The sequence below is a fragment of the Rutilus rutilus genome (genome assembly GCF_951802725.1).
Source record: "Rutilus rutilus genome assembly, chromosome: 22".
In the NCBI taxonomy this organism is placed as follows: domain Eukaryota; kingdom Metazoa; phylum Chordata; class Actinopteri; order Cypriniformes; family Leuciscidae; genus Rutilus; species Rutilus rutilus.
In genome coordinates, this window is record NC_140227.1 from 31,185,666 (window position 1) to 31,200,963 (window position 15,298).

Here is a 15,298-nt window from a genome sequence, read left to right on the forward strand (position 1 = left end):
TCTTTTTTTGGGGTCTCTCGTTTTTTTCCATCTTGTTTTGGTTTTTGAGGACTTTTTAGAGGTCACACATCCTGTTCGAGTCGATATCTGTTTAATTTTATGAGTTTCTACCAATTGACATGAATTTGTTTGACTTAACACAACCTTTGACATCAACAACAAAAAATATGGGAAGTGTTTTTGCTCTCTTTTTAAAGGCGATAATCATATTTATCCTGCTGTCTGAACTGTGCACCATTATGCAGTTGGTTGCACTTTATTATCTGCATTTGGCATTATTTTTCCCTGCGGAGCAGTTTAAAATCATGATGGATTGATTGTGTTTCTCACTGAGGGTTGTGGGATTGAACTATTGCGCCGACTAGTGGTGAACATTTGCAATAGTTATTTTTGAAAGGGAATAAATAGTGTTGACATCTTTATTAAATGTTAGAAAATGAGGTTTATTGGCAGAGTGAGTTTGTTTGTGCTTATTGTAAGCAATGGAATGTACCAAAACATGAAAACATTAAAGTTGTTCATGAACAGCTGCCCTCATGAATGCCTGTGAAAGAACCGTGCCTTCGTCCTTCGGTTCACGTCGCGTCTTCTTCACATTTATTGGCAGTAAAGGTCATACTTCAGTCTGGCTCCGAGTTTTGTCCCAGCTAGTTTCGCTTGGAAGAGCTCATCCATCTGTTTACTCTGGACATCGGAAAAATGATTCTTCCAGTCGCCCACCTCCCCTGTTCACAACAGAAGACAAATGACATGATAGCAAAATCACACAGCAATCCTTTCATCATAACCAACAAAGTGTAAACATGATGTAAATAATATATCGATCGTTCTATCGATCGTTCTTTCTATGGTTCTATCACTCTGTTATATCCATCCATCCCTAGCCCTTCCTCTCAGATCATATAACTTCTCATTTTATATATATATTTATATATTATAAAAACATATAATAGTTGCTGTACTCTCCAAATCTTGTCTTTTTCATGGAAATAAAAAAAAAATCACCTTTATAAATAGTTTAAGAGCAAATACAAAAAAAACAAGAGCTAAATATATAATATAATAATAATAATAGTCAAAATTAGAGTCAAATATAGTCAAAATATGATTATATATTTTAGAGATATAAGTCACATACAGTATTCCTGAGTTTGGAAACATTAGTATTTTTAATGTTTTAGAAAGAAGTCTCTTATGCTCATTTATTTGATCAAAAATACAGAAAAAAACGGTAATATTGTGAAATATTATTACAATTTCAAATAATGCTTTTCTATTTTAATATACTTTAAATTATCATTTATTTCTATGACGCAAATATGAATTTTCAGCATCATTACACCAGTCTTCAATGTCACATGACACTGATCATATATTGAGAAATATTTAATATTTCTCCTCAATAATCGATATGAACTCAAACATTTCTCATCATATTCTCAAAAGATCAAATGATCCGGCTGTTATCTGCAAACATTTTGTACTCTGTACCCGAGGACTTTAAGGAGAATCATCTGAGTTAGTTACGTAGATCTGAAGTCCGTCTTTTACCTTTTCTGAAGAAGATGTTGCCGAAATTGCCGTGAGATTTCTCTGCGTTTTCCAGCATAGCGTTGAACGTACTTTCTCCAGCGATGCTGCCGATCTGCTCATCCGTCAGAGGAAGGTTGAAGAACTCGGAAACTTTCTTCACTCCTTCTGGCAAGTTCTGCATGAACAGGAGAAAAGTCTCAGATGTTTAAAGGGGTGGTTGATTATGATTTGACTTTTCTAACTTTAGTTAGTGTGTAATGTTGCTGTTTGAGCATAAACAACATCTGCAAAGTTACAACGCTCAAAGTTCAGAGCAAAGGGAGATATTTGCTTTTAAAGGGGTGGTATAATGCCCTTTTCACAAGATGTAAAATAAGTCTCTGATGTCCCCAGAGTGTGTGTGTGAAGTTTTAGCTCAAAATACCCCACAGATATTTTTATATAGCATGTTAAAATTGTCACTTTTTGAGGGTGAGCAAAAACACCGTTTTTTTTTGTGTCTGTCCCTTTAAATGCAAATGAGCTGCTGCTCCCGGCGCAGGGGACGGAGCTACAAGAGCTTGTGTCCTTTTACCTCAGACACACATGCACTGAAAATTTCTTAAACTTTTAGCCTTTTATGTTCAAACCGGATGTGGTGTAGTCTCTACCAGCCGTTTGTTGTAGTCCTTAAAAAGCGATTTCTTTAAAAGCAAATATCTCCCTTTGCTCTGAACTTTAAGCGTTGTAACTTTGCAGATGTTGTTTATGCTCAAACAGCAACATTACACACTAACTAAAGTTAGAAAAGTCAAATCATAATCAACCACCCCTTTAAAGAAATCACTTTTTAAGGACTACAACAAACGGCTGGTAGAGACTACACCACATTCCTCCCGGGTTAGTGACATCACCAACCCTAGAATTTACATAAACCCCGCCCCCTGAACACGATTTATAGATGATCAAGACAGAATATGCTAATCAATGACTAGAAGATTACTACACATCAGCTTCATAAATTCATCAACTAACCATTCAGAAATGTCCTGTTGCTTCTACATGTTTCACTTCTTCTTGACTCTCTCCATCATTGTCTGACTCCGGTTTGAACATAAAAGGCTAAAAGTTTTTGAAATGTTCAGTGCATGTGTGTGTGTGAGGTAAAAGGACACAAGCTGTTGTAGCTCCGCCCCCTGTGCCGGGAGCAGCAGCTCATTTGCATTTAAAGGGACAGACACAAACACGGTGCGTTTTTGCTCACCCTCATAAAGTGACTGTGGGGTATTTTGAGGTAAAACTTCACACACACTCTGACATCAGAGAGTTATTTTACATCTTGTGAAAAGGGCATTATACCACCCCTTTAAAACTCAGACTGGTTACGATAACAGTCTTCGCAGGTTTAAAAGTCAACATGACGTCAGATTTGACCTTATTTACTTCTAAATACACAACTGATCCTGTGCACAATTATCAGTCTTCATGGTCAGAAATATTTGTTTAACTTATAAAGGATATAAACTCGTACCTGTTTCAGATCCTCATATGTCACGATCATCACGTTTGGGTCGTCTAGACGTTTCTCCCAGGCGAGAGCGTGATCAAAATAAGATCCCCAGGCAACTGAAGAGGAGACGCAAAAAAAACTTTAATAATTTTATTAAATAATGTTTAACTTTTGTGGTTGAGTGTTTTCCGCACCTTCACCAGCCATGAAGTCGGAGAAGAACTTGTCCCACGGCTCAGCGCTGGGCAGAACCGGGTTTTTGTTCATGAAATGGAAGTATGAGACGAGTGTGTCTTTGGGGTTTCTGAACACCACCAGAATCTGAAAACACACCATGTCAAATTCTGTGATGAGGAGATTTAGATGAGAGGAATAGTGTGTGTGGCTGTAATGCTCGAGACCAATCTGCATCACTCTTTATCTTTAGCCCCAACACAACAGAAGTGGTGTTTAATGATTTTTTTAAATGTAATTTTGCACCAAAAGGCACAGAATCGTAATTCATATGATGCATGATGCATTCTGAAAGGGTTTGCATTTTTTGGTTTTGTTTTGATTTATGATACAAAGTTCAATATTGGCTAACAAATGTTACTTGCATAGTGAAATATAATGACAACCGACTAGTGGAAACACTTCACTGAGCCTCACTAAGGCTTATATCGGACAATACATGTTTTTAATTAAATATCTTGTGTTCTGCACATGTTTCTGTGATGGGCAGGTTTAGGGGTCGGGTTAATGTGTGTGTGTATGATGGGTAGGTTTAGGGGTTGAGTTAGTGTGTGTGTGTGTGATGGGCAGGTTTAGGGGTCGGGTTAGTGTGTGTGTGTGTGTGTGTGTGTGTGTGTGTGTGATGGGCAGGTTTAGGGGTCGGGTTAGTGTGTGTGTGTGTGTGTGTGTGTGATGGGCAGGTTTAGGGGTCGTGTGTGTGTGTGTGTGTGTGTGTGTGCGTGTGAGTGTGATGGGTAGGTTTAGGGGTCGGGTTAGTGTGTGTGTGTGTGTGTGTGTATGATGGGTAGGTTTAGGGGTTGAGTTAGTGTGTGTGTGTGTGTGTGTGTGTGTGTGATGGGCAGGTTTAGGGGTCGTGTGTGTGTGTGTATGTGAGTGTGATGGGTAGGTTTAGGGGTCGGGTTAGTGTGTGTGTGTGTGTGTGTGTGTGTGTGTGTGTGTGTGTGTGTGTGTGTGTGTGTGTGTGTGTGATGGGCAGGTTTAGGGGTCGGGTTAGTGTGAGTGTGTGTGTGTGTGTGTGTGTGTGTGTGTGTGTGTGTGTGTGTGTGTGTGTGTGTGTCTGTGTCTGTGTGTGTGTGTCTGTGTTTGTGTGTGTGAGTGTGTGTAATGTGTATACACTACCATTCATAAGTTTGGGGTCGATTAGATTTTTCCCTCACCAAGGCTGCATTTATTTGATCAAAAATATATTAAAAACAGTAATATTGTGAAATATTATTACAATTTAAAAAAGCTATTTTCTATGTGAATATACAGTAAAGTGTAATTTACTCCTGTGATCAAAGCTGAATGTTCAGCATCATTACTCCAGTCTTCAGTGTCACATGATCCTTCAGAAATCACTCTAATATGAGGATTTGATGCTCAAGACACATTTATGATTATTATCAGTGATGAAAACAGTTGCTGAAACTGTGATACATTTTTTTTATTTGAAATAGAAATCTTTTGTAACAATCTAAATGTTTTTATTACAAACTAATTTATTGCTTCATCTCTAAATGAAAGTATAAAAACTGCACGGGACCCCAAACCTGTGAACGGTAGAGTAGGTGAGTTTATTATAGTTTAGCTCAGTATAAATCACTATCAGGTGAGTTTGGCACTTTTGGTATCTAGTGTCACATGACCTCTGTGATGTGATTCAAAGTTCACTCGTTGTCTCTGACCTTTGCTTTCTTAGTGAAGAAAGAGGCGGGCATGAGGTCAGGGTGCAGATGAGTTCCCAGAAGCCTCGGCGTGGGCATTTCCGACAGCTCCTGTGGGTCAGACAGTGTGAAGCTGTAAGATCACACATGCTGTGATGTTTGTGTGAGTTCAGATTGTTTGAGCTGTTTCTGACCTCTTGAACATCTGGAGGTAAAAACTCCACCAGAGGAGGTCTTTCAGGAGGTTTCTCATTTTTCCCAGTGGAAGCGTTCACGATTTTCCGCAAGACTGCCACCATCCAGTTAAACCCTGTCAGAGATCGAAGACAAGCAGATTTAGTGGAGAGAAAGAAAGAGTTGATCTCAGTAAATGTGTGTTCATATATATGTATATACACTGACATTCAAAATGTTTTTAATGTTTTTAAAAGAAGTCTCTTCTGCTCACCAAGGCTGCATTTATTTGATTAAAAATACAACAAAAAAAGTAATATTGCTAAATATTATGATGATTTAAAATAGCGGTTTTCTATATGAAAATATTGTAAAAATGTAATTTATTCCTGTGATCAAAGCTGAATTTTCAGCATCATTACTCCAGTCTTCAGTGTCACATGATCCTTCACAAATCACTCTAATATGAGGATTTGATGCTCAAGAAACATTTATGATTATTATCAATGTTGAAAATAGTTATGGACAATTTTTTTTTTCAGGATTCTTTGATGAATAGAAAGTTATATTTCATTTATTTGAAATAGAATCTTTTGTAACATAATAAATGTTACAAAAGCTTTCTATTTCAGATAAATGCTGGTCTTTTAAACTTTTTATTCATCAAAGAATCCTGATTTTTATTTTTTTTATTATTTTTATTTTTTACATCAAATCATCATCTTAGAATGATTTGTGAAGGATCATGTGACACTGAAGACTGGAGTAATGATGCTGAACATTCAGCTTTGATCGCTTTAAAATATATTAAAATAGAAAACATTTGTTTTAAATTTTAATATTATTTCACAATATTACTGTTTTTTGTATTTTTAATCAACTAAATGTAGTCTTGGTGAGCAGAAGAGGCATACCAATCCTAAACTTTTGAAAGACAGTCTGTGTATGTGTGTGTATATATATATATATATATATATGCCACAATTTTTGGTGCACATTGTTTGTAAAACCCCATTATGTAAACTGTCACATTCATTACAGTGTGATAATTCTCTGTGTACACAGTGTGGAAAGACCCGCTCTACTGTAAACACAGTTCAGCGCAGCGATTTACACAAGTGTGTGAGTTTCACGAATGCACAGAATTGCTTCAGTCTTCAGTGTCCAGAACTGCAGCTTGAGTCGTGTTGACATTGAGCAAAAGTCACTCATTATTACGTAAGAACTGCAAACGTGTGCCATTCATTCAGGTCACATGATCCGGATTTGTGTAAAAGATTACCTATTATGCTTTTTTTTCATGTTATTCTTTCCTTTAGTGTGTGATGTTGCTGTTTAAGCATGAAAAAGCTCTTAGTTCTTCTCTATATCAGTGTCAGTGTTCCTGAACTCCTGAAACGCCTCCACTGTAGTCTTGAGTTTCTTCCGGGAACGAACACGTCACAATATTCCTCATTATAATAATTCATACGCAGAATAAAGGGGCGGGGCCTGGTTGAGTTAGTCAGTAGTGTGTTAAACTGGCGGTTATGGAAAGGGGCGGGACATTTCCCAAACATGCTCGACCAATCATAACACACTGCTCCAGCCGACCAATCAGAGCACAGTGTGCTTTTCAGAAGGAGGGGCTTCATAGAGACAGGAAGTAAACAAAGCGTTACTGACAGACTGGGCAGAAAGGAGCCGCAACAATGGAGAATATGAGGAGAATAATCAACATTCAAGCATGAAACCTGTTCTAGTAGAGCCTGAAATTCAACACTTTGTAAAAGGGCAGAATATGTCCCCTTAAAAGGAAAAATGTGAGTCTGTTTACAAGAGAAACGTGACAAAAGAAAGTTATATAACTGACATGTAACCCGACTCCACTAGCACTCTTTGCCCAGAGTTGCACTACAGGGCTAGGAAAGCAAACTTTTGTTTCACTCACCACATTTAGGGTACGCGACCAAGATGAGGTCGTCCTCTCTGGCCTGCAGCTCTTTCAGCTTGTCCAGGGTTTCCGGTGGGCTGAGAATGGAGGAGTACAGGATTCCCTCTCGCTTATAAAGCTTGTCTTCGTCCTTCATCTTCGCCGCTCTCTCCATCCTGGACTTCATTTGATTCATAGGTGGTGTTTGACTCATGCTTGCAGTCCTGGTGCTCGCTGTGAGCTTCAGATTCGCAGACGGACACACACACACACACACACAGAGAGAGAGAGAGTATTTATAAAGGAAGGAGAATGTTGTAGATCCGCCCACATTCACAGGCTCGCGTGAGAAAGGTCTTCCTCCACCCGAGGGCCGGATCAACACAAGGGCCCGTGTCAATCTGACTGATTGAGTGTGTGAGACTGAGACTGAAAGTACACTAGCTAGTGTTCCTGAAAAGCTGGTTTTGGCAGAGGTGAAAGGTGAGTTTAATCTGTAATCAGTTCATGAAGCTCAGTGGCTGAACACAAACTGAAATGTGAAGCAGTGAGGAAATACTTTGCCCTTTGCATTTATGAGATATTATCATTTTTATTCATACACTACACTTTGTTTGCCTGCTGCTTTCTGTCCTTTGACGTTTATCATAATAGTTTATTAGCCCACATAATATTTTAGCATGATCCAGTTTAACATACCAGTATTTTTAATATTTAATCTTTTTAATGTTTCTCACTGAGTCAATCTCATAAAAACTATCTTTGTATCTTTGTTTTAAAATAAAAAATGTTTTTACAGTGTAAATCAAAAGAAAAGATATATATATATATAATATATATTTTTATTATTATCATTTACACAAGATATATATGTATGTATATTCTTTTATTGTATATATATTCTTTATTATTATCATTATTATTATTATTTACACAATATATATATTATATTTTGTGTAAATAATAATAAAAAAAATATATATATTATTTTTTTACACTATATATATACCTAAAGGTGTGTGTGTGTGTGTGTGTATATATATATATATATATATATATATATATATAGTAAATACTTTTGATTTAAACGTAAAAAATCTTGCACATTTAAAAAAAAAAACATTTTTTAGAAATGTTTAAATTAACATTAACTAAAATTAATAAATGCTGTAGAAGTATTGTTCATTGTAAGTTCATTGACTAATTTGAATGTGAAATGTGACTATTGTAAAGTGTTACCAAAATATTATCTCTAAGATAAGCAGCCAATCCCTCACTGAACTTTATTTACAGCTTTATTTCTGTCCTGTTCCTTTTCTTTTCACTGTGTCAATAATCCAGTCAGAATGAAGGAGTTTGTAACACAAACGTATTTCTTTTGATAAAGTTGCAGAATTCAACAGGTTTGGATGGGAATCGTACAATCCTTGCATATGTTTTATTATAATTTCTGCATGTGTTGTGAAATATTAATTTTATTGTTGCTGATTTTGTAATATTATCCTGACCATTATCATTCTGGCAGTGCAAGCATGATGTCAGCAGTTTCAGTCGGATGGGTGTGTGTGTGTGTGTGTGTGTGTGTGTGTGTGTGTGTGTGTGTGTGTGTGTGTGTGTGTGTGTGTGTGTGTGTGTGTGTGTGTGTGTAACCTTTAGGTTAAATGCATTAGATGCTGCACCTTTACATTGATAGTCATCATTATACACGTGAGCTGAGACTGCAGTCATGGATCATTAGTGCGTCTGTAGAGGATATCTGTGTTACGAACTGCTCCAAGACACGAAGGTTAGATCCAAATGCAGCTTTATTGGGGCAATCCAGAGGCGTAATCCAATGTACAGGCTAGGGTCATACACAGGCAGGCAGTCAAAACAAACAGGCAGGGACCAGAGGCAAGAGAGTAATCCAGGGAACAGGGCAAGATATCAAAAACCAAGAAACAAGAAAACCAGGGAAACGCTCAGAAATGCAGTGAAACACTTAAGACTTTGCGGTGAGTGAATGAATGAACAAGGTATATATAGACTGAGACTAACAGGATGATAAGACAAGGTGAATGCAATCAGTGAATGAGGTACAGGTGAATGTGATAAGTGATAATGAGTCCAGGCAGTGAGTTCTGGGAAATGTAGTTTGAGAGTGATAATAGTCTTATGTGGAGTGCCCTCTGGTGGCCCTCAAGGGCAACTCCAGCTGGTGATCGTTACAATCTGATTTTAGTTTAAAGTTGTATAATGGACATGATTACTTACTCTCTTAAAATACAAATAAAACAGCTGGCATCAAAATTAGCCACACTGCCGCTATAGTGCTGTTTAGTGCTTATCAATCATATTTAATAAATTAATATAGTTTATTTTAAACAAAACATGTTTCAGTGAGCTTTAAAAAATATTTTCTATTACAAGTAAATATAAGACACAGAATTGAAGCTTTTACAAATACTTGTGTCTCCCAAAACATGTTAATACAAAACATTTATTTGACATGCATTCATTTAGTATTTATACTTTAATCAAAACACTAAAAGCATGGGGGAAATTATTTATTATATTATTATCAAATGATATGTGGAATTCTTTTTGTATTATATATTATTGTAATTATGTAATTACAATAATTTATATTAGTTAAAAATTAAATTTGCGATTTTTATATTATATGCTATTAAAGTTTTTTTGGAATTGTTATATTATTATTGATTATTCTATAATTATGGTCGCACTTTAGTTTAGGGTCTCTATAACTCACTATTAACTATGACTGCTTATTAATAGTTAGTAAGGTAGTTGTTAAGTTTAGGTATTATAGGATTAAGGGATGCAGAATATGGTCATGCAGAATAAGGCATTAATATGTGCTTTATAATACTAATAAACAGCAAATATCCTAGTAATATGCCTGCTAATAAGAAACTAGTTACTAGTAAGAATTAGACCCTAAACTAAAGTGAACAAGTTCCTCTTGCAGCATCTCTTCTCTGATAGGGCGGGGCAACCTGTCACTCACATGAGATCAGCCAATAGCAAACCACAATCATCCAATCAGTTCCCCACGGACAAAATCAAGCCCCGCCCACATTTGTTCTTGTTCCAGAAGCATTTAACTCGCATATATATATCACATAAGAACTGATAAGAACTTAAAATGTGTACCTTGAAATGCAATGTAAGTCGCTTTGGATAAAAGCGTCTGCCAAATGCATAAATGTAAATGTAAATATACGACACAATAAGTTGCTGCAAGAGGAACTTATTCAGCCAAAATTAAATTTGGAATTTATTTTTATGGAATTTATATTTTATATAATATATAATAAAGAATATATTTTTCCAAAACAGCAGTGTGTTTTCGTGTGTGCATGCAGGCAGTGGCCTCTAGATGTCAGTATTGTTGTAGGCAGATTCATCATTGTTTTGTTCACTGTTGGGATGTTGGGAATTCCGGCTGGGATCACCATCCTCACAGCTTAATTCAGGCACAGAAATGGTGATTAATACTCAGTGTTAGAGGCTCGTTCCAATCACTAAACCCTCAGTAATGAGCAGCAGTAATATACTGATGTTGACTTGCAAGTCCTGACTTGAGTTTTGTAAGCTATGCATTAATTTTCACCTTTTTTATACACACACACACACACACACACACACACACACACACACACACACATATATATATATATATATATATATATATATATATATATATATATATATATATATATATATATATATATATATATATATATCAGCCAGACTGTCACCTTCTGCATTCACCAGGAATGTGGCATCCTATATTCTCCTAACCGTGTAAGTTGAGTTACTTCCAGGTCATGTGACGTCTCACATAGTATATGAGCATTTCATAGTGCTCATACAGGCATGCTGAAGGGTGTGTTGAGTTTAATCCTCTCTTTGGGAATTATCAGGGTATTTTCTATCTGCCGGAGCTGGAGGAGCAGCCAGGGTCTGGAGCAACACTGGACCGGCATTCCCGATAAGCAGCTTTGAGAGAAGGAGGGGACTGAAGCGAACCGTCCATCTGCAGCCCTGTGCATCTCACGTTTACCGTAGTACAGATTATTCACAGAAAATATATTTATAAACGTGACGGATGCATTCCAGTTTACTTTAATCTGGTTTAAAGTTGGTGTGAAACAGGAGTTGCACTAGTCTTTTCTTCCCTATTCTGTCGTGTTTACATTTACATGTATGCATTTGGCAGACGCTTTTATCCAAAGCGACTTACATTGCATTTCAAGGTACACATTTTAAATTATTATCAGTTCAACTTCTTATGCGATATATATATATGCGAGTTAAACACTTCTGGAACAGAAACAAATGTGGGCGGGGCTTGATTTTGTCCGTGGGGAATTGGATGGTTGTGGTTTGCTATTGGCTGATCTCATGTGAGTGACAGGTTGCCCCGCCCTCGTCATCAGAGAAGAGATGCTGCAAGAGGAACTGATTCTGATTCAAGATTACCAGGAACATGAATTTAATACAATAATGATGATGTGCACCGATAAATCATTTAGAATCAGTATTGCATAACCTTTTTTATTTTTTATTGAGTGGCTGATATGTTGATTTTGCATGAAGATTATGTGATATATTTGAGCGGATCTGAATCTTGATCTGTAGGCCTATCTTTAAAAGGACAATAATGCATTTCTGAACTATATATTGCTCCTTATGTGCCTTAAAACGCCTTAAATCTGATAAATTTGCACTGAATGAGAACTTTTATTAGACCTCTTTTCATCTGTGGACATTTTAAACAGATCAATCAAATTTAACTTGGAATCAGTGTTTAGTGCAAATCTGGTATCAATAGACTATATAGATCTGACTGTGAGACTATAGTTTGAATGAATCCATGACACACACTAACATTACAGTACAGAACGGCTCTTTCAGAATATTATCCTGAACATTGTATAAGCATTCGTTCGCTTCATGTGTCGTTGAACGGATAAGAGGCTCTCGGGCGTAAACGTCACATGCTTTTGATTTTCCCGGGCAAAAACGACTCAAGTCCTTCACATAAACATCAGTCTACAGGCTTTCATAGTCTGGGAAGTTTCATTACAAGCTGTTCACACATTGGCAATAAAAAAAAGGGATTAATACTTCAAAAATCTTACATATAGCCCCTTTAAACTAAATGAAACAAGCAACTAGCTGAAATAAACAAAGTTTAGTTTTTGAAATACTGAGTAATGAAGATGTTTTGCTCTGGTTTTAGTTGGCGATAACAACCCTGCCTGGAAAATGCTTTTACCTTCAATTCCCCTGTTAGTCTGAAGGCTGTTCTCGCGGCCGCTGTTTCCAGTGTGGTGCTCGTGGTTGTAGTTTCATGCACTCGTCTGCCTTCAGCGGTCTGATCGTTCTGGACAGAGTTCCTGTTTCAGCAGCATCTGGAACAAGAACATCATTACATGCCCACGGGTTAAAAATAGGCCCGAAAAACAACAGTGAGCAAAAATACTACACTTAGACAGACCCATGCATCCAGTTAATTGCATTTATTAATTAGTAGCCTACATTCATTTTTTTTATCTAGATTTTAATGTATTTAGTTTTATTTTATTTGTCTATCTGAGAGTTTATTTTAGGGTGTGTCGTTGTTTAAGTGTTCAGCGGTTCAGTCCTGTGTGTTTCTTCTGCTCTACGTGGCTTTGGTTCATATTGGATTTAACCTTTAGTGTAGCAACAGGCTTCATTAGATCCCTTTCTATCCCCTTTTCGCCCTGCCTGCCGGGTTCCTCCTCGTTAAATTCTCCTCATATACATGTTTCCAGCTCAGCAAGCATTATAACGTTATTTTTAGCCGTGCGTGATTACAGGACTCCCATGTGTTACATGTTTTCAAACAGTAAACCGAACGGCACCAGATTAAACATCGTCTCATTCTACAGCAGACGGGCCGGCCGGGATTATTGCATAATATAGTATAGACTTTCAGTCGTAGGGACTGACATTGGATTCCTGCATATTATTTTAGTGCAAATCGAGTGCAAGTCAGTTCAATGCTTGTCTGCTAATTTTCAACCGGTGGATCGCGACCTGAAAGTGGGTCAAAGGTTTGTTCTGACAGCAGGGAGTAAAACTATGAATGCTGATAATAAATGCAACTAACCGTGTAATTATGCATAGTTAGGATGCATAAAATGGGCAACACTGTCATAGGCCTTGCAGCCAATCAAATGTTATTTTGGCACAAATTAATGTGCTACTTTTTAGAAGCTAGTCAAATGGGAGATGTCAGCATGTATTGATACACTTTAATACTAGTTTCAATGTTTGGCTTTAATGTAATTTTATTTATTTTAGTATGCTAAAGAGTTTCTCTACTGCCGTCCTTGTCGACTGCTAAATTGAAGCGTCCTCTGGTGGTCTGGAGGGATTTAGCGTGCATTATTTAGATGTAGATGTTAACGTCCACACCACTTATATTGATAGACACTAAAGCATTAAACACATTCCTTTGTTTGCACACACAACGCCTACGTGTGTGTGTATGTGTGTGTGCGTGTGTGTGTGTGTACTGTGTGTGTGTGAGAGAGAGAAAGAGACAGAGAGAGTGTGTGTGTGTGTGTGTGTCTCTCTCTCTGAATGTGAATGAGTGAGTGTTGTAACAAATTAGCTCAGAGGAAATATTAATAATTAATCATAACTTGTTATGATTAATTATGAATATTTGGATCAGTCAAACTGATTAACTTGATGTCGCTAAATTAATATTAATAATTAATTCGTTCATCCAGCGTCAGCGAACACTTTTGATTATTCATTAATTCTAAGAAAAGGGTATTTTTCATGGCCACAGAAAATAATTATTTCTTAGCATGTAATGCGCATAGAGCGTTTAACAAGACCAGAAATCGTTAAACTGACTTTGCTGAAAGCAGAGAATCAAAAAATCTATTGTGCAGAAGTTGTATGAACTAATTCACAAACACAATTAGGGCCCTATCTTGCTCCCATAGCGTAATTGACTTTGTACACGACGCATATCTCATTCCTATTTCTCACCCGACGCACAGCGGACTTTTCCCTCCACAGACACACGTCGGTAAATTAGGGAATGAACTTGCGCTCCCGGGGGCGGTTCAGCGAAAAGAGGAGGCGTGTTCCGGCGCAAACGTTCCCTGGTGCTATTTTGCAGTTTCAGAAAACAATTCCGCCACTAACCAGGAAAAACCTCGTCTAAAGTCAGTGGCGCGTTATTCAGATGCTATTTTAAGGGCGCGTGCTTGGCCATAATGTAGCGTGTGCATTGTTTGCTTCTCTCATCTACACAGACACAGCTTTTTGCAAACCATACATAATTACAAGGAAAAATATTACTACACGAGGGAAATCATTGTTGTGTCCATGAAGATGTGAAAAAATAGGCATAAATCTAGCTTACACATTTACCCAAATAATTATACGCCTGTTTAACCGAAGCTAATCTGGGTGTGTTTCTCCATCCCCAATGTCACTTCTCTGTGTTTTACGGCCCTGACGAGAGCGTCGGTCTCCTCGGCTGTGAACCGCTCCTGGCAAATCCGCCGTTATAATAGCAATCCGCCATGAAACAAGCGCTCCTGCTCTTAAAGGGAATGTGAGATGACGCTCTGATTGGTTTATTTCACGTTACGCCCAAACCACACCTATGAGTAATGAAGCTACTTCAGACCAACACATTTTAGATTTGCGTCGGGCGCAAGAGTCATTTATCCAAAATCCGCCCACAAAGTTACTTGAGTTTCGCGTTTGATACTTGCGTTTCAGATCGTTAAAATAGGGCCCCTAATCTTAACATACACACAATCACACATACATGGGTAAAAAGTGACAGAATGAAACCGGAAATAGAAAGAGGGAATGAAGCTGGAAAAGAGTCATTTTCCATGAAAGAACCATCAGCTTATTATTTTCAAAGCCTCGTAGAAGGGTTCACAGCTTATTCCTAAACCGTCAGTTAATAGTACGATACTTGCATTGCCGTTGCAGTTGAAGCAGTTTCGTAAAGTTCCTGATTTGATGGTCCCGTGAGTCGATGGCGCTGAAGTTGCAATCGATTTCTTCTGTTGAAAGAAGAAGAGATGATGAACTTGCATGGTTAGTTCGACTCCGTCATGGTTACTTAAGCTTTCGGAGGGAAAGTTTTACGGCTCTTTGTGTTGTAGCAGGATTGAGTGCTGGCAAAGAAACTATATGATATACACGATCATGTAGGACATCAAAATACAAATTCGTAGATACCCAGAATGATATGCGATCAAATAATAGCAACACATTCATTACAGGATTGAT

The 15,298-nt window shown here is 37.4% G+C and overlaps 1 protein-coding gene across 1 annotated transcript; it reads right to left on the minus strand.

The window, feature by feature from the left end:
- Window positions 1-418: 418 nt before the first annotated feature.
- sult6b1 (sulfotransferase family, cytosolic, 6b, member 1) lies at window positions 419-7,424 on the minus strand. The gene is made up of 7 exons (XM_084395008.1): window positions 7,007-7,424; window positions 5,097-5,212; window positions 4,924-5,013; window positions 3,217-3,343; window positions 3,044-3,138; window positions 1,552-1,708; window positions 419-725 (listed from the first exon to the last, which is right to left on the minus strand). The coding sequence occupies exons 1-7, from the start codon at window positions 7,200-7,202 to the stop codon at window positions 598-600; spliced, it is 909 nt and encodes a 302-aa protein (XP_084251134.1). The 5' UTR covers window positions 7,203-7,424; the 3' UTR covers window positions 419-597.
- Between the last annotated feature and the right edge of the window lie 7,874 nt (window positions 7,425-15,298).